At 38.6% G+C, this 22,540-nt stretch overlaps 4 protein-coding genes across 4 annotated transcripts; 2 read left to right on the forward strand and 2 right to left on the reverse strand.

Annotated features, from left to right (window-relative positions):
• Positions 1-9,874: 9,874 nt before the first annotated feature.
• EAF02_007960 (uncharacterized protein) lies at positions 9,875-11,425 on the reverse strand (the record flags this gene model as incomplete). Its single annotated transcript, XM_038904008.1, has 4 exons — positions 9,875-10,284; positions 10,358-11,031; positions 11,092-11,190; positions 11,265-11,425. 4 exons carry the CDS (start codon positions 11,423-11,425, stop codon positions 9,875-9,877), a joined length of 1,344 nt encoding a protein of 447 aa, XP_038756289.1.
• Positions 11,426-15,297: 3,872 nt separating this feature from the next.
• EAF02_007961 (uncharacterized protein) lies at positions 15,298-16,449 on the reverse strand (the record flags this gene model as incomplete). The annotated part of the gene is made up of 1 exon (XM_038904009.1): positions 15,298-16,449. The coding sequence occupies one exon, from the start codon at positions 16,447-16,449 to the stop codon at positions 15,298-15,300; it is 1,152 nt and encodes a 383-aa protein (XP_038756290.1).
• A 764-nt stretch (positions 16,450-17,213) lies between these two features.
• EAF02_007962 (uncharacterized protein) lies at positions 17,214-17,690 on the forward strand. Its single transcript, XM_038904010.1, has 2 exons — positions 17,214-17,390; positions 17,446-17,690. Exons 1-2 carry the CDS (start codon positions 17,238-17,240, stop codon positions 17,500-17,502), a joined length of 210 nt encoding a protein of 69 aa, XP_038756291.1. The 5' UTR covers positions 17,214-17,237; the 3' UTR covers positions 17,503-17,690.
• Positions 17,691-18,565: 875 nt separating this feature from the next.
• EAF02_007963 (uncharacterized protein) lies at positions 18,566-21,959 on the forward strand. Its single transcript, XM_038904011.1, has 4 exons — positions 18,566-18,809; positions 18,879-19,386; positions 19,440-20,949; positions 21,005-21,959. The coding sequence occupies exons 1-4, from the start codon at positions 18,675-18,677 to the stop codon at positions 21,648-21,650; spliced, it is 2,799 nt and encodes a 932-aa protein (XP_038756292.1). The 5' UTR covers positions 18,566-18,674; the 3' UTR covers positions 21,651-21,959.
• Positions 21,960-22,540: the final 581 nt, after the last annotated feature.

A 22,540-nucleotide genomic window follows, 5' to 3' on the forward strand; every position in this document is an offset into this window, starting at 1 on the left:
TATCTTTATTTCTTTTCTGAATTATTATTCCCCTTCTTATAATACATAGTATTAATTCCATAGAATCCCTATACTTTATATATTATAACATAATCTACCCTCATTCTTACAGTAACACCCTTACCTATAATTTATCTAAAGTTTATATAATCATTAGAGTTGTTATACCTATATAGACAGTCATCGATATTGATAGAGCTTTTGATTAAGCCATTCAAGTTATTGTCCTCCTCTTTTCCTATCAAATTCCAACATATTTCTAATTTGAATCCTTTATAATAATACTTATAATAACAAATCTGTTTTATTTAATTGTCTCTATATATTTTCAGAATTCTATAGTATACTTTAATACTAATTCTATCTACTTGAAATTAAAGATTTTATCTTTCATTATCTTTAGTTTATTGAAATTTCTAAAGATTCTATAAATCTCTGTTTTAAAACCTTTAAAACTATTGAAGATTGTTGAATAGATTATATACGATCCACATTATTATACTCGAAATAGTCCATGCAAATATGGTTGTATTCATTTGATTACTTTTTTTTTTTTTTTTTTTTAGAAATATAACACAATCCATATACTCTTGAATTCCTTAATAATAAACTTATCCTCATTAAATCTCAAATAGATTTCAAATTACAAAAAAAAGATATCGAGTTTCTATCGATTATCTTGATACTTATCTAGTAAGGCTATTTTAAAGAGTTTTATTGATAATAATCTCTTTTAGAGTATTAGTTATCTTGATATTATTAGTATTCCTGGTAGACTATTGGTAATAGAGTTTCTGAATACTATATTTAGCAATTGTTTATGAATCAATACTTGAAATAGAACAGGTACTCAAATATTATAGGAACTATCTCTAGAATTACATAGAAGTAATTAGAGATCTCTCATACAACAAATTTCGAAGGAAACTTTTTCTTCGAAATACGACCTTCTCACGATCGCTCTAGATCATAGTTATTAATACAATTCTATTGCAATTATCTTCAAGTGATTCTGGCTAGTAGTTGTTGTAATACTACCATCGACGTTTCGAAATACGAAACGTATGCGAAAAAACGTGTGAAAAACTTTATCCTAAGATTTTAAAATAGATAATCTAATCTCAATATCAATATGGAATATTCTAATTGTATAATTGTAGAGGTTCTAAATACTAATCTGAATACTTTTTCAGATATAGATATGAGAGAAGCTACCCCAGATCAATTTATAATATCAAATATCTATCTAGCAATCACTTTCAGTCCTCCTATAACCCAAATTTGTCTACTTATTCCAGAAGAACCCTAATCGAATTATTAAGCCTTACTTTATTAATCAATCAAATAATCAGTCCTGAAATCAGAATACAAGATTTCAATATACCTAGCAATCCTTTTATTACTCAAAAACCAAATAACATTATTCAAATCTTCAATTAAAATAAAAAGCGAAATTCTATTACACTACTTACTAATCTAAATAAGCAATTCAAAATCCAAAACAATCTAATCATTCCTAAAGAAGCTATTCTAAAAGCTAGAGATCTTATAGTTTTAGCTTTTATTCTCTCTCAATCACATAATGAACAATCTAAACTATTAAAACCTTTTAGAAATCTTTAAAGAATATACTGAAAAAGGAAATCTTACTACAACTTCCAAAATCATCACATCCCAAATCAATCATTTAAAAACAGCTACACGGAAAATCGAATCTCAAACCAAAGCTTTAACCAAATCGGCTCCCACCAATACCACAATATCAACATCAAAACCTTCTTACACTAATATTACAAAAGAAAAGGAATGAAATCTAGTTATTAAAGGAAAAAATAATAAATCTATTCCAATAAAGAAAAAGACTAGCATTATCCAAAAACGATTACTCTTAATCAAACCAGAAATCCCTAACTCCAAAACCTTCTTGCCTTTAATAATTCGAAACAAGATTAATAAAGCCTTCCAGAAAATTAAAATCAAAGAATTAATAATTACTATAGTAATACTCTCTCTCAATAACAATATCATTATTACTATTAATAATTCCTTTACAATACAATTCCTAATTAAAAAGAAAGCTATCTGGAAAAATATTATCAAATTCGAAAGGATTCAAAAAAACCAAAAATAGCATAGGGTTATTATTCACAATATCCCTATAAAAGAATTCTCTAAGCCTAAAGGAATGGATTTGATTACAACTGAAATCAAAATCTTCAATATAGATTTCAAGCCAATAGAAACTCCCTTCTGGCTCACTCCAATAGCTAAAAGAACCCATCAAAAAGACAACACTATCATTATAGCTTTTACCTCAAAATCAGAAGCCGAACTAACTATTCGAAAGTAGTTGTACATTACAGACACTAGTATTAGAATAGAATAATTCTATAAATCCAAATCTACTATACAATACCAAAAATGCTAGGGCTTTAGGCATTAAAGCTTATATTGCAAAAAAGACCCTTTTTATAGATTATATAGAAACAAATATATTACAGCAATACATCTCTACATAGTCTATAACTTAAAAGGAAAACTCTGTTCTCATATTATCACCAAATACTCTAATTGTTAAGGAAATCATACAGCTAGTTCTAAAAGCTGTGAAATCTTTAAAGCTATTCAACAAAAAAGCCAATAACATTAATCAATATATTACAATAATATCAGATTTCTTCAAATAAATCTTAATAAAAACCCCTAAGCTATAGAAAATGTTTTATAACTTGCTCTTGAGCTCAATATTAATCTGATTTTAATTCAGAAACCTTAGATTCAAAAAAATGAAATCAATTTCTCTAATTACAGATCAACTATACATTCCAATTTTATACAAATTCTCCCCAACTTCAATCCCAATCTCAAATCCCAAATCCTCCTATATATTTCCAAAAACCTCCAAGCTACAATTAATCTAGCCCCTCATTCGCCAATAAACCCGGATATACAGATAATAAACTGCCAAAATAAAAGCGAAACCTTCCAAATTATTAATATATATAACAAAACAAATCAAGTATAGAAAAAAGGATATACAATTGATCAATCTCTTTATAATTTATTAATTAATCAACAAATAATAATATTAAACAACTTCAACTCTTATTATCTATTATGGAATCCCTTTTCAAACAAAAACACTAATACCAATTAACTAGCAAAGTGGATTGAAGATTAAAATCTAAGTCTATTGAATAAGCCTGATATTACTACTTTCTTTCGAACTAATCTGACAAATCCAAGTATACTCGACCTCACACTAGCTTCTCAAAACATTTCTTTAAGGATATAAGATTGGTAAATACTTTTTAATATTGGATCTAATTATTCAGGGATTTTATTTGAATTAAAAAGAAAAGAGAATCCAAATACTTCTTATCAAAAGTCAATAATCAGATATTATACAAAGCTAGCCAATTGGAAGTTATTCGAATCTATTCTATAATTCAAAGTCAAACACTTATTTATTTTAGTCGAACTAAATATATTTATAACAATTACACAAGATTCAATTAATTTTCTTTAAGAAAATAATATATATTATTTCAAATTGGATTATACTACTAATAAACTTACAAGGATTATCTAAAAGGCAATGGAAAGTTATATTTCGAAGATTATAATAAACAAAAAAGCTAAGCTATAATAATCTCCTAAATTGAAAGTTTTTTAAAAAGAATTAGAAAAAACAAAACAACAAATTAAATCCAATCTTGAAAATATTAGTTCAAAAGAAGCTTATCGAATTATTAGAAATAGATACTTTTAAGTTATTAAAACAGCAAAGAAGAATTATTGAAACGATTTTCTAGAAAAAGAGAATATTCAAACTATTTTCAAAATAATAGTTTATATAAAGGATTATCAAAATTAAAGAATTCCTGATATTATTTTAGAAATCTTTTTTGAAGAAAAATGCTCTACTTTTCGAATTACTTTATTCTTTCAACTTTTTATTATAGTTGAATCTGAATAAAAAGAATATTAATAATTCAACAAATAGAAATAGTCTGATCTTTTTAAAAATAAATTAAAGAATACCTATTTGACTAAAATTCAAGGGAAAACTTCTAATCCAGATAATATTATTTAAGAAATTATTACAAGAGTATATAAAGCTATTCCACAAACCTTCTTTATTTTATATAATAAGCTTCTCAATATTGAATACCACCCATAATACTGAAAATAAGTTATTAAAGTAATCCTTAAAAAAGCTTCGAAACTAGATTATTCGATACCAAAAGTATATAGAGTTATTACACTTCTCAATTGCTTAGAAAAGTAAACAAAAGGATTCTAGTTCAACAATTAGAATATTTAATAGAAATTATTTATTTCTTATATTATAATCAAATAAAAGGACAATAAAAGAAATCGATAATCGATACAACTCTCTTTTTGAATATAAAGATTAAAAGTAATAAGCAAATTAATAATAAAACTTTAGTTTTATTTATAAATATAAAAAAAGTATTCAATTATATTTCAAAAAATCGATTATTAAATATCTACAAGAAGTTGAAACTACTAATTAATCTTATCTCCTGGATAGTTTTTATTTCTTCAATAAAGACAACTAAAACTATCTTTTAATAATCAAATCGAATCTTTTAAATCAATTTCAACCGGAATATCACAAGGCAGCCCTATCTCGCCAATCCTCTTTTTGATTTATATTAAAAATCTTTTTCAAAACAATTCAATCAAATTCCTTTCATATATTAACAATATCGCTTTTATCATTAATTCATCTATTTGAAGAAAGAATATTAATTTGTTAGAAAGAACTATAAAACAATTATACAAACTCAGTTCAAAGAATGTAATCCAATTCGATTTAGCTAAAATAAAGTTAATATATTTTTCTTTTTTCAAATTAACAGCTCAATATCCTATTACTTTACTCAATTCGGAAACAATAATACCCTAATCTCTAATTAGATAGCTTGATATCTGGTTCAATCCAAATCTCAAATTCAATCAATACATTAATATTAGAATAGCATAAGCGAAAAAAGCCTTTTAACAAATAACTCACTTAACTAATATAAAAAAAGGCCTTAGTTCTAAAACTATAAGATAACTATATATAGCTTATATAATTAGTATTGCTAATTATAGATTAAAAGTTTAATGGAAAGGCTAGATCAAATTCAAGAATACACTTCAATCACTTTAAAATCTAACTCTTCGAAAGATATTTGGAGTTTTCAAATCACTCTAATCCTTCCAATAAAAATCAAAGCAAGATTAAAGCCAGCAAAAATTTGTTTAAACTCAAATATAAAATGATATACCTTTTGATTAATAAAACTATTATCAAATCATCTAATTAATATCGAAAAAGAAATACTATCTCAACACAAATCGAACCTAAAAGCAATAACTATTTCTTAAAGGAAACAATATAAGCTATTTCAATTAAATAAAATAAGAAAATCTATAAAACAAGATTTCGATTTATTTATTCTCGAAAAGATTATTTATTTCAATTTCTCTTTTTAAAAAAGAAATACACTTTACAAAATTAATATTAATAAAATCTTGAAAAAAAGATACAGCTACTCTTTACAATATTATATTTAAATATAGAGATCAAAATACAGTTTATATATATATTAATACATCTTCTATCAAAAAAGGAATTAAAATAGAAATAGAGATAATTGTAATATAATCAAATGAATCAATCTCTTATCGAAAACATTCGAATATTAATATCAATCAATTAATATATAATAGAGAATTATTAGGAGTTACAAAAACTATCAAATATACTAACACTATAGTATATGAAGAATAGAAATTCAAGATCTATTCGGATAACCAAGCTGAACTTTATCATCTAAAAACCTTCTTTGATTACTCTGGGCAAATCTATCAAATACGAGTAATCAAGGCAACAGAGGATATTAGAGCAAAAGGAACTAAAGTCTCTTTAAATTAGATTTCAGATTATATTTCGATATAAAAAAATGAAATAGCTAATAAATTAGCAAAAAAAGTAATTTCAATATAAATCATTTCAAGCAAAATCAATATAGGATTATTTGATATAATAATAAAGGAATACAATTTTAATCAATAATTAAAGACTTTTAATCAATATAAATCCAAATCAAATTAATCAGATATAATTTATTCAAAACTTTTCTTATAGAAAATCAGCTCCAAAATCAAGCTATTAGAAGATATTAAGCAAAATATTACTAGCACCTTTTTTCAACTCAAAATCGATTACAGTTATATTAAGTCTTATTTATATCAATTCAAACTTTTAAATAATAAATATATCTATAATAATATCAAAACAACTATATATTTCCTTATTGATTACCCAATATATAAAAAAGAAAAAAGAAAATCTTCAAAGAAATACTAATCTCTAAAATCAACCTACAATTCCTGCTACATACGAAAATAGGTATCGAATTAGCAATCAAATTCATTAATACTACCAAAATCGCTACTCGAACTTGGTATTTATTAAAAGCTGAAATACAAAACAAAATTATAAAAGAAGAAAAAATAATAAGAGAAGGAGAGAGAGCCATTTTGAAAATGGAAAGAGAAAAAGAAGGAGGAGAGAAAAAATAGAGAAGAAAGAATTTAATTCTTTCTACTCTATATCTTACTATACACACTTTATATAATAAGCAAAAAACAAATCCTTAGTATTAATTTTCACTTATCTTATTATTAAAATTCCTAATTTTGTACTTTAAAAGTTATCCGCTAGACTATTTGGCCTAGTTGTTCTATATAGTTATAGACTGAAGGTGGACATTAATTAAATCAATCAATCAATCAATTAGAGATCTCTTGAGGTGGTTTAGATTAAATTTCAAATAAAAATTCAATAAGGTTATAACTAATTACAATTCTTATAACTATAATAATAAAACTAATAATTATTTTTGAATACAAAGCTCTATATTATAATAAAACCCATTTCCTTATATAGATCTTTGTTTTACTTAGATAATTGGAACAGTCAATTACTTCTGAAACACTATCATTTCTGAGCTATCCATTACAGAATACTAATCCCATAACTCTTGATATCCTAGCTTATTCTTTTATCCTAAAACTAATCCCCTAAAATATTATTAATCCTAATAAACCCTTTTTATTTATTATATTCTGTCTTTCCTAAAATCTACTATCCTAAAAACTATATTCTAGATTTCTAGGATATCCTATAACTAATATTATATACATACCTGAGGCTTTCCTTGGGTGCCTAGTGTCTCCCGGTATACTACAGCTGAATCACTGAGGCCTATAATACCATTATAGCCTATAAGTTAGTGATTCTACAGCCTGTTACTAATCCGTTGTAACATACTGAGAGGATATAGGTAATTATTACTTTTCTTAAAAAGAAAGCTAGCGGCCTGTGTATAGTGCAGGCAATTAATCTGATATATAAGGCTATTTTCATAGCTTTTACTATATGTATTTTGATATATTATAAAAATAAAAGCTAGTAATCGAAGAAGATACTCAGTTACCTTAAAGTGGGCTGAGCACTTCCATTCATTGTAATCGATATTAGAATAATTATCAGATCTGAATTCATTATCAGTTTATTTATTTATTTATTTATAGTGATTAACGTCTAATATCTGACCTCCCAAGGGGTATTCTAGACGTACTAAGGAGCGGGCCTACGGGCCGCTAGCGTTCCAGCCGCTTATAGTAGTGTAATGTTAGCTAATCAGGGGCTTGTTGCCTTTGGTGTTCCCCTGCTCAGTATCGCTCATGGCGATCCTGCAGCTGTTCTGTTTAAAGATTTGTGGTCCTGTTCTAGAGGGCCTTGTTTCGTATGTCGTCCGGGTGTCGGTGGATAATCGGATCGATCGCTATCGATCGGGAGAGTGTTCGGAGCGTTTATAACTGGTCGGTGCAGGTTTTAGATTGATTGGAGTGAAGAGCTCGTTCTTGAAGTACTGGAGCAGATTGGTATCTATGTGATTATATATAGTTTAGGTATATCTTAGTATAGAATTTGGATTTGGTGAGAAGGTCAGTAAAGCTATGTTGTGATTGCAGAACGCAATTGACATATACTATCGCATCCCATTCAGATCGTAATCAGTTTAATGCAAGCAGCCAGTTGCCGCACGTCTGATTATTGATTGGACATCGAAAGAAGTGTAATGGGCTTTTCTCGATCCCTGAATTCATTATCAATAATAGATTAATAATATTATATTATCTAATAATATAAAGTAGTTTGAATTTCTCAAAAGTAAATAGAATTCTATTCTCCTTGTTCTATTTAATAATCTATTTTACTTATTATTACGGAATTCTAGCATTTATAAAAAAATACTTGAAAGAATAATAAATCGCGATATCGTCTATATAGTCGAAACAGAATTTTATATCTCGATTAAGAAATTCAATAAGATAAAGCATATAGAGTATAGATAATAATAGGAACCCCTGAGGGATGTTATATACTATTAGATACTTCTTAATTGTAATATCTTTGAATCTCACTCTAACTTTTCTATTTATAAGAAATAAGTTTATCAATTTAAATAACGAAATTAACTATCTTTGTTTAATTATTCAGCTCAAAAATCAATACTTTAAAAGAATATCAAAGCTCCCTATACATTTATAATAACAATCAAAACCATATTACTAATTGCTAATACAAGCTCCACGTTATAAGTGAAGATAGCTACTAGATCTATCCCTGCTCTTCTAGGGAGCGCTTTATAGTATTGTGGGTTGATTACTTTATGTCTCAGAACTGTCCAAGATATTTAGCTGGCTATATACCGTTCGAGGCCCTTGCCGATGCAGGAGATATATTTACTTCGAATAGCAGCTTAGAATCAATCTTATTCCAAATATCTTCTAATTGACATCTAATTCTAAGAGTATTATATCAGTCAAATTAGCCTGATTATATAATGAGATATATAGATGTCTGGAATTGTTATATTAATATAATCAATTTAAGAAAAGTAAATAAAGAGATATAGATTATCAAATATAACTTATAATATACTCACTTTTGATTATAAAAATGGTTTATAGTAGGATAATAATATTTAAATGTAAATTAGACTTATAATTATTATATATAATAATAGTATTTGATCGTGCTGTGATTTTTAAAGCGATTTTACGATTTTGGTTAGGGGATTACTAGCCTGGAACTCAAGTGAGCCTAGCCCAGCTTGGACCCTAGGCTAGGCTGAGCTGGGGTAACGAGAGCGCTGCCCAGTCCTTGCTCTAAACGAAATCAGTAGTAGCAGCAGCGAGTCAAACCTCCACTCTGCGAAGGGTCATACGCTATCTGTTGAAGGCTTACCATCTTCGCACCGAAAATCAATGCTCCCGCAAGAGACCTGCTTCACGACTCATCTACGTGAAACATTCTGTGCTCATTTGAAGTTCACAGAACCGACAGGACCGAATTCTCAACCCACAAACGAAGTAATGCAGGATGACGATTATTTTGCTCTTAACGACGATGACGAGACACTCCCTACTTCGACTTTTCAATCGAGTCATACTACCCCGGCACTTACTGTGGATCGAGACTGCGATACACAGCAGGTGATTAAACACCCAAACAACTCGCGAACGCAGATACAGAGAGCATATTGGAGGGTAGGCAACCCAGACCGATCACGTGATGATCTCCCGAAGGATAAAATGGTCTTACTCTAGCTGGATTCTCTTATAATGAACAACTCAATCAATATGATCACTCATAAACCATTCGTTCAATAATTTTTAATAAGCGTAAACAGTTTCTCGATAGACGTCTCCCGGATCAACGGTAGATGCTTCACAATAGTTCGTAACAAGTGATTCTTCAACTGACTTGAGATGCACTATACTATATGTTCATTTGCTGACTGGGATTTGACACCCATGTCGATAAGTCCTCGGTCCACTCCCTACATGGACTCGTCTCCAAAATCTTCTGAAGGTTTTCCCATTCAACCGAATTTGGCCCAAAAGACTTCTTCATCTGGTCTTCACACCCATCCAAGGCCTCAGTAATGAAAATCCATGAGTAGCTTTTGCGCAGAAATTCCACTCCTTCTGCGCTCAATTGAAGGTCATCGAATGCTTGACCCATTGCTCTACTCCCAATGGCTATTGCCTCGGCACGAGGCTTGCGGATCTGCTCGAAAACATCAAACCAGTTCGTAATGTTCAGGCCTGGCATATAGCTGTTCGACGCTGCAGCGAGCAGGACGCCCAAAACATAAGCGTCTTCGACTGCTTGCGAGCCACCTTGTCCTTTGAAATAAAGTCAGCGTACGATTCTGTCCAGTCTCCGTGTTTGATCCCTCTTATTAGTGAATAGACATACCTTGATGGGGCAACATAGCATGTGCTGCATCCCCAATAAGCACTATCCTTCCATTCCTCCAGCTCGTTATCGGTTCTCGTTCATACAGCCCAAAAATCGTCGTGCTTTCGCCCAGCCGAAACATGGTTTTGGGATCCGTGTGAAACTCCTCAATGGTGAACATAAAGTTCTCCATATCGATCTGATCATCCCTCGCCTTCCACGACTCTTCCCATTCCTTGCCCCCAAAAGCCGGAATGATAGCCCCGACACATACCGTTTTCCCACGCTGGATGGGGTACGCCACGATGTGCTTTTTCCCTGGTGCGACCCATACGTTACCGTGTTTGCAATAATTTTGGACTTCTTGTGGGAGAGCTGCCATGTTGACGAGGCTTCGCACGACGATCTGGCCTGAGAAGATGGGTTTCTCCTGATTCCAAGTTTGGCGCACCTTTGAGCGGATTCCGTCTGCGCCAATAAGGGCAGATGCAGTCACCGAGGTACCATCTTCGAAGAAGGCCGTGACAGAGTGAGGGTCCTGAGAAATACTTTTGAGGGATTTACCTAGATGGATCTGGTCACTGGGGAGGCAGCTGGCGATCGTTTGGACGAAGTCAGCGCGGTGGCAGTAGAAGCTGCGTTTAGCAGTGTTCAATTTTCCTGTGTAGCCGACCTCCCCAGTATCATGATATCTGAGAGGCGTTAGGTTGAGGATCCTAAGTTTACTTGCAAATACAAAAAAAGAGACCTACCTATAAATGAGATTGACATGGTCCACTGGGCGAGAAGAAATGTTATCTAATACCTCGCCAACATTTAGTTTCTCGAGGAGAGCTGCCGCATTAGGACCGCTAAGTTGCCAGAAAAATGTCAGTAGAATATTTCAACTTATGGGTTCAATTGTAAAAGTGGCGTGACAACGTACATGGCAACTCCAGCACCTAACTCTGTAATAGAAGTATTTCGTTCGTATAAATCAACACGAATGCCGAATCGGCTGGCCGCGAGTGCTGTTACCAGACCGCTGATGCCACCTCCCACTATAATCACACGAAAGTCGTTTGAGGGGAGAGTAGTAGCAACCATTGAATGATATGCTTTGCACTGGCTGTGTGTGAATACAAAGGTATAGTGCTCAAGCCTTTAGGTACTTCGGGAGTGTTTATTCTAATGTTGATGTTATTCAGCTTACTATCTAACTAAGTTTAAGCGATATTAGTACTAGGAAGCTTTGCTGATGCAAGTGGTGGAAAGTTTAATTATTGTCCGACCACAAATTATAAACTTTAATTAATTGTCCGACCACAAATTATAAACTTTAATTATTATCCGACTACAAATTATAAACTTTCATCCTTAGACTTGCCGTCCAGCTACCCGGCAGTCTTAGCGGCCTCTAGTTGGCTAGAAATCAGGCCAGCGCATGTCGCTGTTTTGTGGATACACATGTCTTCAACATTACACTCGTTAAGAGGGTCTCTTGCTAATGCTATACGAAAACTTATGGGCTATGCCTCCGTACCTCGAGGGCTTTGATTGCGTTTCAAGTCTGCTGCCGGCCCTTCTTTCTTACTGGCTCCTTGAGCCTGTCAACAGCCCAGCCCTGGACCCCATGTGACTAGCACGTCCAGGACATGGTGCAAACTTGGTGAAACCTTTACGACCGTACCGGGTAATCCTCCTGCATGCACGCCGCGGTGGTACAGTACTAGGGGCCGCAAATAGGGTATTTCCAGGGGGGTGAAAGCGTAGCTTTTATGCTCTATAGATATTGTTTATGGGGGCCAGCCCCCAAACCCCGGGGTCTCACTGCGTTCGAAAGTTACGGATCCATGTCATTCTCTATAGACCATCAGAAAAAGAAGTTTAGGAACCTTTATCCCGTAGGATATACTCCTTGCATAACTCGTTCCTCAAACTGATCGAGAACCACCGCTCTCAACAACGAACACAGTACTCCATCCTAACCTGATCGACAGCAGCATAGAAGTCTTGGATTAGCTTCCATTGATCCGTAGGCAGGAAACCCGCGGGCCGTGCTGGAGGCGGAGGAGTAGAAAGTGGAGGGGAAGTGGTAGGGGGTGGAGGTGGTTGAGGTGCAGGCGCAGGCGCTAGACGTGTTTCGGATGGTTTTCGAGGGGAGTAGGTCGTAGGAATCTCCACAAGCCTGGGACAGGCGGTGGAGCCATCCTCTTATGCCAACTCTTCCTACCATAGCCACCGCACTTATCACAGGTAACGCGAATCTGGCTATTTGCGTCAGAGGGGTCTGCTAGAAAGGACGAGAGTGGGAGAGTACGGGCGCACCTAGAGCAACACTTCGAGGCCATCCCTGTAGACATGAGCTAAGATAGATAAGGTAAATAATAATAATAAAATACGGTAATAACCCCAAATAGCATCATTCCATGTATTGATATCTTATATATCAAAAATATAACTAATATAACCTCAACTAGTATTTAGTGAAACTAAGCGACTTTTCAATCTAGTATACAACTTTAAAGGAATTCATAAAATAAGAAGAAAAGCTACATAATTATTAATCAGAATTTCAGAAATTGATTAATATAATTTTTATAGATTGAAAATGAAAATTCGAATTATAATTTATTATATTAGAAATCGAGTTTGTTTTGTCACGGTAATCAGCTTTTAGTGCTTATCCCCTGTAACTAGCATTTTAATATAATCAATAATAATTTCAATTTTCATTCGAAATTTATAAAATTTATATCAATCCATTACTTGAATCTTTATTAGTAATTATATAGCTTTTTTATTTATTTCAAAAGTTCTTTAAGGTTGTATACTAAATTGAAAAATCGCAAGCCTATAAGATTAGCGATGATGTAATGAAAAAGTGCTATTTCGTTTTGTTACGTGCTAGTTGAGGTATTAATATATGGAATGATGCTATTTGGGGTTATTATCGATAAAAATATATAGAATTGCGTCCGGAACGCGTCTTTACCGCGTCTTTACTGAGCATGGCACGTGACAGCGAGTGTAAGAAGCATGTGACTTATTTTTGAGACATGGGATTTAGAAGAAAGCTACGCTTTCAACTAAGTTAGGGCCTATTTCTCCCAACGCTCCTCCATTCTACGAACAGGGCTGCAATAGTCATCAAACAAGACATACCCAGCGGAACATAAAACGCGTCTGTCAAAGCGGCATTATACGCTACCAAGAGACCATCGAGATATTTCGGATCAATTACATTCTTGAAGTCCGAAGCACCCGTATGTAGCACGGACTCGGGGTTCAAACCCGGCACAGCAGATTCTATGTGCACAACCAGGCGTGCGGAAAGGACAGTCTGCGCAATGGCCACCCCGATTGTGCCTCCCAGCATCTGCGAGAACATCATCAGTGCTGTGCCGATTGGCGCATCTCGCGGCTCTAAAATCGTTTGGACCACCACAAGTGGCTGTTGCGTGCCCAGCCCCACGCCAATCCCGAAAAGCGCTTGGTACCCAATCCATTCATTGTGACTGGTGTTTACAGTAAAGGTGGACATGAGCCCACGCCGATTGGGACAAGAACTGCGGAAGCTATCATGAACGGCGTGTAGTAGCCGACGGCTGAGACGCCGGCACCAGCCACAACCGACACAGTCACCATGCCGAGAATCGTAGGTAGGTTCCGGACGCCGGACTCGGTTGCTGATACCTCCTTGATGGCTTGGAACCAGATGGGAAGCTGGCATTTCACTTAGCGGGGATAATCGTCACAAAGCAGCAGGAGACTTACGTAGAACACCATTGTGAAGAATACGCTGACGAGGGCCGCCGAGTACCCTGCCACGCAGAGCACACTTCTCTGCTTGAGAATCCTGGGCAGTACCGTCGCATTCTCCTGCTGTTGTATCTGGATCGCGATGAAGCACGCAGCAAGAAGGCCTGCCAAGATAAAGAGCGCGATGATACGGCCACTGTTCCAGGCAAATTTGGACCCACCCCACTCGAGTGCAAGTAAGAAACAAGTGACTGACGGCATGAGAAAAGCTGTGCCGATAAGATCAAGTTGCCCGATCTTGGCTTTAAGACCGAGTGATGGCGCTGTGATGGGGTGATAGGTGTCGAGAAAGAACAATACGATTAATAGTGTGATGGCTCCAAGAGGTAGATTAATAAAAAACACCCACCGCCAAGTAAGATGATCTGTGAACACCCCGCCTAGTAAGGGTCCTGCATTATGATTAGGGAAGGAAGGAATACAAACGGGGCAGAATTTAACAATACCAGCTACAGAAGCAAGACCGTACAGCACCAACGAGCCCAGTATACACTGGCTGTTTTACTGGTGGTACGGTCATGTATATGATAACAAGCGTTCCGCTGAAGATACCGGCGCATCCAATACCTGCGACTGATCGACCAACAATCAGAACCACCGAAAGCCAATATCTTGCCCCCCTAAATAATCCTAGCAGTTATAGCGCTAATTAATTAACTGTAGGCAACAGGCAACAGCTAGCGACAAAGTCAAAATTCCTTTCGAGCGCCTATTACTGCTAGAGGTCGTGATACGAGGGAGACCGGCCTGCAACCAGACGACCCTAGACTTGAGTCAACGTACAGTACTTCCGTCGAGGGTACAAAATCCGTTTCTTCTCACCGACATTTTATATTACCTGTTTCTGCATACCATGGTTTAATACGGTTTAATAGCCGGTACCCCTCCTGTTGCACATTCGCCTACCGCAACATGAGGGGAACCAGCTATTAGGCTCATCGTCTTTTGATACTAGGGTCAGGGAGTGTTTCTTCCTGTGATTTTCGGCACGGTTATGAAATATCTTTCCGACAGAAGGTATTCAAGTTTGAATAGAAGCAGTAATGGCGACTAATAGTAGATTTGTAACATATTCATATTTTATCTTAAATATCACCGATTTAATGTTTCTGTTTAGATTACATGTCTGCGTGTGCCCTTAACATTCGTCCCTCCCGTCATACCAGCTTTTCTGCGCCTGCAACTGCGCCCGTTCCTTCGACCTCCTCCTGCGGCATTTTGAAAACTAGCTTGCGAAAGGACATGCCACCAGCGCTGACTCGTGTCACGCCGGGGATCAGGGCGGGCCATCCGCCATCGAGGACCTCGACCGGCACTTGGTGGAACTGGTTTCCCAAGTGCTGGATGGCCCATCGAACCTTGTCCGCGACGAGAGCCCCGTCCGCCACCCGTCCGCGAACCACCCGGCCGCCGCCCAGATGCACATCTTCCCCAAAGATCACCGCCGCGAAGGGTTTGAGAGTATCCCCGGAACCGCCCACGGTGGACACAATTCGCGCCGCGCCACAGCCCGTAGACCCATGCGCTTCTGCGCTCGCATCGGCGAGGATGGAGTGGATCTCGACATGGTTCATGCCCGTGGCATCGATGGCGAGGCGAAGACAGCCACCGTCGCTACCGGGGGAGAGCTCGCGCATGGCCACTGCGATCTGGTGGCGGATGGTGTCGATATGCCGGTAATCGAAGCAGCGGGTTGCCCCGCGCAGCCTCAGCGCCTCGTGATGACGCGGCGATGCCAGCACAAGGATGGGCGCTACTCCCGCCTCGCGCGCAAACTGGATGACGGCGTGGCCAACGGCAGAGCCGCCCCCCCAGACAAGCAGAGGCGCCTTGTTCTTCGCGCTGGGCGTGTCATCCAGCCCCAGCAGCCCGAACAAGCAGTCCGCGGCCGTGGCGACAACGACAGGCACGGTTGCCAACACCTGGAGTTCTGCATCTGAAGTCTGGGCGGGGAGCGGAAACACGCCTTTCGCCGCGGCAACGAGGAACTGCTGGTGGGCGCCGTGGAGCCCTGATTGCTGGTTGCCAATGCAAAGCCCCGTCCGCGCCAGACCACAGACCAAAGCCCCCGGCAGGAGACTCAGCCTGTCAGAGCCCCGGGCCACAACGGTGCCCGCGAAGTCGTACCCAGCAACGAGGTCGCAGATGCCCAGAAAAATTGAATGCTTGTGGTCCGCAGGATTGAGCCCGCTGTAAAGGACGCGGATCAGGTATTCGTCCGGCTGAAGCATCGACGGACTGATGGGGAGTTGCTGGCGGATGTCGAGACGGCCGCCCCGAGACACCCAGAGCCCTATACGTGCTTGCATTTTTGCGGGCGTACGAGATAAGAGAGAGCGATTAGATGGATTTGGAAGGGAGCTAGCTGGTACTGCGGAGTTGCCATGAGCCCTGGAGCACCGTCCCATTTATATACAAGTTTTATCTAATAGAAAGAGCGTGGAAGCTTCCAGTTCACCTAATTCACACAGTACCCTTGGCTTTTGATTATTAGGGGAAGGGGGTAGTACTTAAGCTGATCCAAGCTAACCGAAAAAGGGTGCCTCTTCTGGAAAATCAATTGATTTTCGATTTTATTCTTATTTTTTAATACACGCGGGTAGACCCGGCTTCTTTGTAACACCGAGCTGCCGTTACCCGACAGAAAGCAAAGACGACGGCAATAGCGAGGGTGCAAGGGTGGGGGCGGTGTAGGGGGTACGTACGCGAAACCTAGACGTACGATTCGAAGCTTTGTTCGCGGAACGACCGAAAGCGGGTAGAAAGCATTGTTAACGCAATCGCTTAAATAGAGTTTACAAAGGACGGAGGTACGGAGGCATATACCATAAGTTTTCGAATAGCATTAGCAATGGACCCCCTGACGAGTTTTGGACTTTAATTGATCGAGTATCAGATATCGTGGCTGGGTAGTTCTTATCATTTAGACTAATAAAGCGATGCAAACAAACGCACGTACGCGAACCCTCCCAACTAGCTCTATATGAAAACTCATGGGCTGTACCTCCGTATATAAGGGACACCACTTCTTCGCCAGGCACTGTTCACTGCAATTCCAAAAACATTTATGCTACGATAATCTTACCACATACCTAGCATGTCCGAGATTTGTTCCCCCCAAGATTCATCCGCACTGCCATCGCCGAAGGCGAGCACCGCTGTCAACCCCGAACATGTGGAAACTGTGAAGAGGGAGAAAGTAAAGGGCGAGGCGGCAAACACTTCCCAGCAAGTGACGCCCGTGTGTTTGGTATGGCTTCTAGTATCTTCTTGTTCTTATAATTGCTAATCAAAGCTCGGGTAAGGACAACATGACCCCTACAAAGAGGGAGCTTTCCGTCTTTATTTATTCCTTCATATAGATTAGGTGGAGCTTGAACAATTGAATGAAGGGCTACTATCATTATATAAAGGATTGTAGATAGACTTTTGCAAACTTCAGCGCTATATGCTCAGCCTAAATTCGTATAGTCTCAATAGCTGTTCTTTTAGAAATGAAATTGTATAGGTGTTACTTTGTGGTGTAGAAAAGCCTTTAAGAGCCAAATATTCGAGCCTACTATTAAGTCACTTAATTTTCGGCCACCGACATAAGTCCAAAATTGCTGCGCCTTAGTATATATGTACGAAAGAGAGGTCTCAACATCTAAAAATCATCCCCTCGACAGCGGTAAAACCCTTTTTTTTTATAGAACTCTATTAACCTCTCTAGTTTTCCCTCCTATTTTTCTTAATAAGCTAAGCAGAATTATGGGAGAGTAACCTTTATATACTAAAACCCCTTCGAGTAGTATAAGGCTATAGTAGCCCTAGGGTGGCTAAAGGGCAGCAAGAGGAATCACGAAATAATAATGCAATATAAGGTAAATAATAGTAGTAATAACTCTAAGGGAGTATAAATAGATTCGTGATAACAAATATATATATACTTTAGTTAAGAGACTCAAGCTTGCTTGCATGCGCAGCTCGCTTGTCAAGTACGTTACCTACTTATTGTAAAGCTATTAACCTCAGGCTAAGTATAACCTCATTTGAGTCCTTTAAAAAGGTAATTTAAAAGTTAAGATTTAACACCCTTGGTCTTGGACCTCCAGAAGGTCTGATGAGCTGCAATGTGACCCCGTCCGCGTTTCACCCGCTGCTGCCGTGGAGTCCGACAGTGCTGCAGCCGGCACTACTGTCGTTGTCGAGGGCCCGCTCCAAATTAACCCGCCCAAGTATAGGGCGCAGGAAGTGTAAGTTACGTTACATGGGTGCTAGGCTGAAGCTCATACGAAACTTTCGAGATCCAGCGAGCAAAATGACGGCACAGGTGGATACCTCCATCACGTTAGACTATTAGTTCAAGTGTTGCAGATACCGTGGCAGGAACCATGCAGAAAACTAATGGTGTAAAACCCATGTATAGACCATGTATAGAATTCAGCTGGGAAGGTGCTTAAGTGAAGTATAAAGTCTGATACTTTCCCTCTCTACAAGAGTCTAACAATTTCGCTCGATTCAGCTTCTGTCTCATTTAAATCATACCTTATCTATGTCATTCCATATCTTGGACCTCTTAGAGGATGCGGCCTCGAATACCCCTGATAAAGGATTGTACTTCTACAAAGCCGGATCGGTATCACCGCCTCAATTTTTGTCGTACCAAGGATTATTGGCGAATGCAAAGGTATGTCTGCCCTTTAAACTGCTGATAACAACGTACTTTAATACCTTTATGTCTTGACAATTTATACAGTTCAATGCCGAAATTCTGAAAAAGAAAAACATTGCTGCAAATGGCTCGATCGTCCTTCTTCATCTGGACTCTCATGTGGATTATGTTGAGTGGTTCTGGTCCGTCATTGCCGCCGGCGCCATTCCTGCCGTGTCTACACCTCTCGCATCGGACTTGGTTGCTCGAGAACGCCACCTGCTCCATCTAGAGAATATTCTTGAAAGTCCCAAGGTCCTTACAGTCGAGAGGATTCGCGGAGAACTCAGCTCTGTTCCCACGCTCGATGTGACTTCTATCGAAGCACTTTCGCTTTATGGAAAATCGACTGACGAAGTGAGAGTTAACGGAAAGGCGAACACGAATGGTTACCATACGCACCCGGACACACCAGCTCTACTAATGTTAACATCAGGGAGCACGGGAAATGCTAAAGCTGTAGAACTTAAGCATGAACAGATCCTAGCTTCCGTGAAGGGGAAATCAGGTGCATTGAATACCACAGGTCAAGATGTTTTCCTCAATTGGATAGGTAGCCACACTTCCTTGAAATTAAAATTATATCTTGTACTGAGTGAATTATAGGGTTTGATCACGTCGCATGTTTGTCGGAAATTCATTTGCACGCCATGCTTTGCGGTGCAGATCAGATACACGTCCCCGCCGTTGAACTCTTGCGCGATCCTCCTATGTTTTTTAGAGTCATAGAGAAGCATGCTGTGAGTCGCACATTCGCTCCCAACTTCTTCCTTGCCACAGTCGTCAGGGCTATTAGGAGCCAGAACCCGCATGAGCAGTACGACCTCTCATCTCTTCGCACTGTCGTAAGTGGTGGTGAGGCCAACGTCGTTTCCACTGGTTTGGATTTCACCCAGATCATAGTGTCCATGGGTGCGGCAGCCACATCGCTGCAGACGGCATTTGGTATGACAGAGACCTCTGCTGCTAGTCACTACCACCAGAACTTCCCGAGCCTGGAAAAAAACGCGGATTTACAATTCTGCTCTGTCGGTCGTACTATAAACTCCGTTCAACAGCGTATCACCGATGATGAGGGAAACGTTATGTCCCCAGGGGAAGACGGCAACCTAGAGCTTTCTGGGCCTGCAGTGTTCAAGGCTTATCACAATAACCCTGAGGCTACAGAATCGTCCTTCTCGCCAGATGGTTGGTTTAAGACGGGCGACAAAGGCTATATTGAAAATTCTGGAAATCTGATTCTGAGTGGTCGAGCCAAGGACTCAATCATCATTAACGGGGTGAAATACTTCTCACACGAGCTCGAGTCGGCCCTTGAGGGAGCCAAAATCCCGGGCGTAACTCCATCTTTTACAGCCTCTTTCTCTACATGGCCCAAGGGCGCTGATAGTGAGGAGCTGGTCATTATCTTCCTTCCCGAAGCGGGGATTGAAGATGACGACGCAGCTTTTGCTGCCACAATTGACGCCATTGGCAAGCAATCAGCCCTCTACTGCTCAAAGAATCCTATAGACATCATTCCACTGCCTCTCGAACTTCTTCCTAAATCCGCCCTCGGCAAGTTGTCCCGCCCTAAATCAAAGATTGCCTACGAAGCCGGCAGGTATGACGAGTATCGCTTCGCAGCTAAGGCGCGCGTATCGGCCTACAAAAAGCGTTCCCGGGTCGCACCAACAACGGCAACAGAGAAGGCACTCGTTGAAGTGTTTGCAACGGAGTTTGGACTAGACAAAGATGAGGTGGGCGTAGAGAATAGCTTGACAGACATGGGTGTGGATAGTATTCAGTTGATTCGATTCAAGGCACAGGTGCAGGATCACCTCAAGCTTGATCAAGAAATCCCCATGATTTCCCTCCTACAAAACCCAAGCATCAAAGGTTTGGCAGAAGTCCTGTTGCAATTGGAAAAGGGGGTTAAAGCATATGACCCAATTGTGCAGCTTCAGAATGGGACATCCAACTCGCCCCCAATTTTCTTCTTTCATCCTGGTTTGGGAGAGATCTTGGTATTCTTGAACTTGAGCAAGTTTTTCTCCGATCGTCAGGTATATGCCATTAGAGCACCGGGATTCAACCCTGGTGAAGAAATGCATAAATCAATTGATGACATGACCGAGTAAGCTATTCAGATCCCCCTATTTATAGTCATAGCTAACCGCAATCGTATATAGCACATACCTCACTGCCATCCGCAAGAAGCAACCGGAAGGTCCTTATGTGCTCGTAGGATATTCATTCGGCGCCATGATCGCATTCGAGATTGCCAAGAAGATTGAGGCCAGCGGCGGCGAAGTCGGCTTTATCGGAACGTTGAATCTCCCACCCCACATCAAATTCCGAATGATCGAGCTTGACTGGACCGAGCTCTTACTCAACCTGGTCTATTTCCTTGGCTTCATCACTGAAGACGAAGCTCACGCCATGTCTCCCGAAATGCACAAATTGCCGCAGGAAGAGGTGTTGTCGAGAATCATGAAGGTGGCGCCCAAGGACCGCCTGGTTGAACTCGACCTGAACGAGAAGAAGCTGCAGCATTGGGCAACACTCTCCTCGAAGTTGCAAGGCCTGGCTCACAATTACGATCCGTCGGGGATGGTCGAACGTATGGATGTCTTCTACGCGGTACCTTTGATAGCCGTGGGCCGCGATAAGGGCAAATGGCTTGAAGACCATCTCCTCGCCTGGAACGAATTCGTACGAACCGATGTCGAGTTCCATGATGTCCCAGGGTCCCACTACACCATGATGAACCAGGAGAATGTTTTTGAGCTGCAGAAATCAATGAAAGCCGCTATGGCTAAGCGGAACGTGCTGTGAAATACTTCTTGTGTTCATATTGAGATCACGCCTTGATCGCGTTTCACTTACCTGGCAAAACACATTATATGTGACTCTGAAGGTTGTACGCGCATGAGGAGGGCCGGCTGTTTGGCCCGGCACCCTCTTGGGATTTAATGTTTTAAGTCACGTGATGTACCATTTTGGATCTAGGATCCCTTCAGGATCTGAGAGCAGAAAGATTCCTTCTTGTGTAAGATGTATCTCTAACACCATCTATCAATCATCAATTACAAAACATACATATTCCTAATAGCCTCTTATTGTTTCCCCAGTATGCTAAAAGAACCTTTCCTTTGTAGAAATAAACCCACATAGCTCTAAATGATTATATATCCATGCTGGCGCCAATAAAGTATCTTACCAAGAATTGGATATTGAGCTGGTCATCCTTCCAGGCTCAATGTAAGGTCCATTCTTGTAATATAACCATGGCACCCAATAGAGCTTATTCCGACGCCATACGACCTTCCCCTTGTAGATAGCCATGATAAGGATCGACTGTTCTCCTCACAAGTTAGCCCAGGTCCAAGGCAGACTGTGAACGAAAATAGATCCCACAGAAAGAGTCGGGTTCCATAGTTAGGGTCATCGAGGCGTTTTTAGTGAATGCGACTTTATTCCTCATATCTCGTTCGATAAACACTACAAGTGAGTTGATTGCTTGTCATCATAATAGTTAAAGATATTGAAATCAAAAGACGAAATCAAGATTTGTAGTTTGAGAAAAGTAATACTATCGAACTTTTTTTAGCTGTAGTAAGATTAATGAGAGGAAATTAGAGATAAATTAGTTTATATAAGAGTCGATACAAGATGAAGATTAGTATATAATAGAGTATAGTTAAATAATAATACTTTTTATCAAT

This window comes from Botrytis sinoallii (assembly GCF_014898435.1).
Source record: "Botrytis sinoallii strain Bc 23 chromosome Unknown BSIN_014, whole genome shotgun sequence".
In the NCBI taxonomy this organism is placed as follows: domain Eukaryota; kingdom Fungi; phylum Ascomycota; class Leotiomycetes; order Helotiales; family Sclerotiniaceae; genus Botrytis; species Botrytis sinoallii.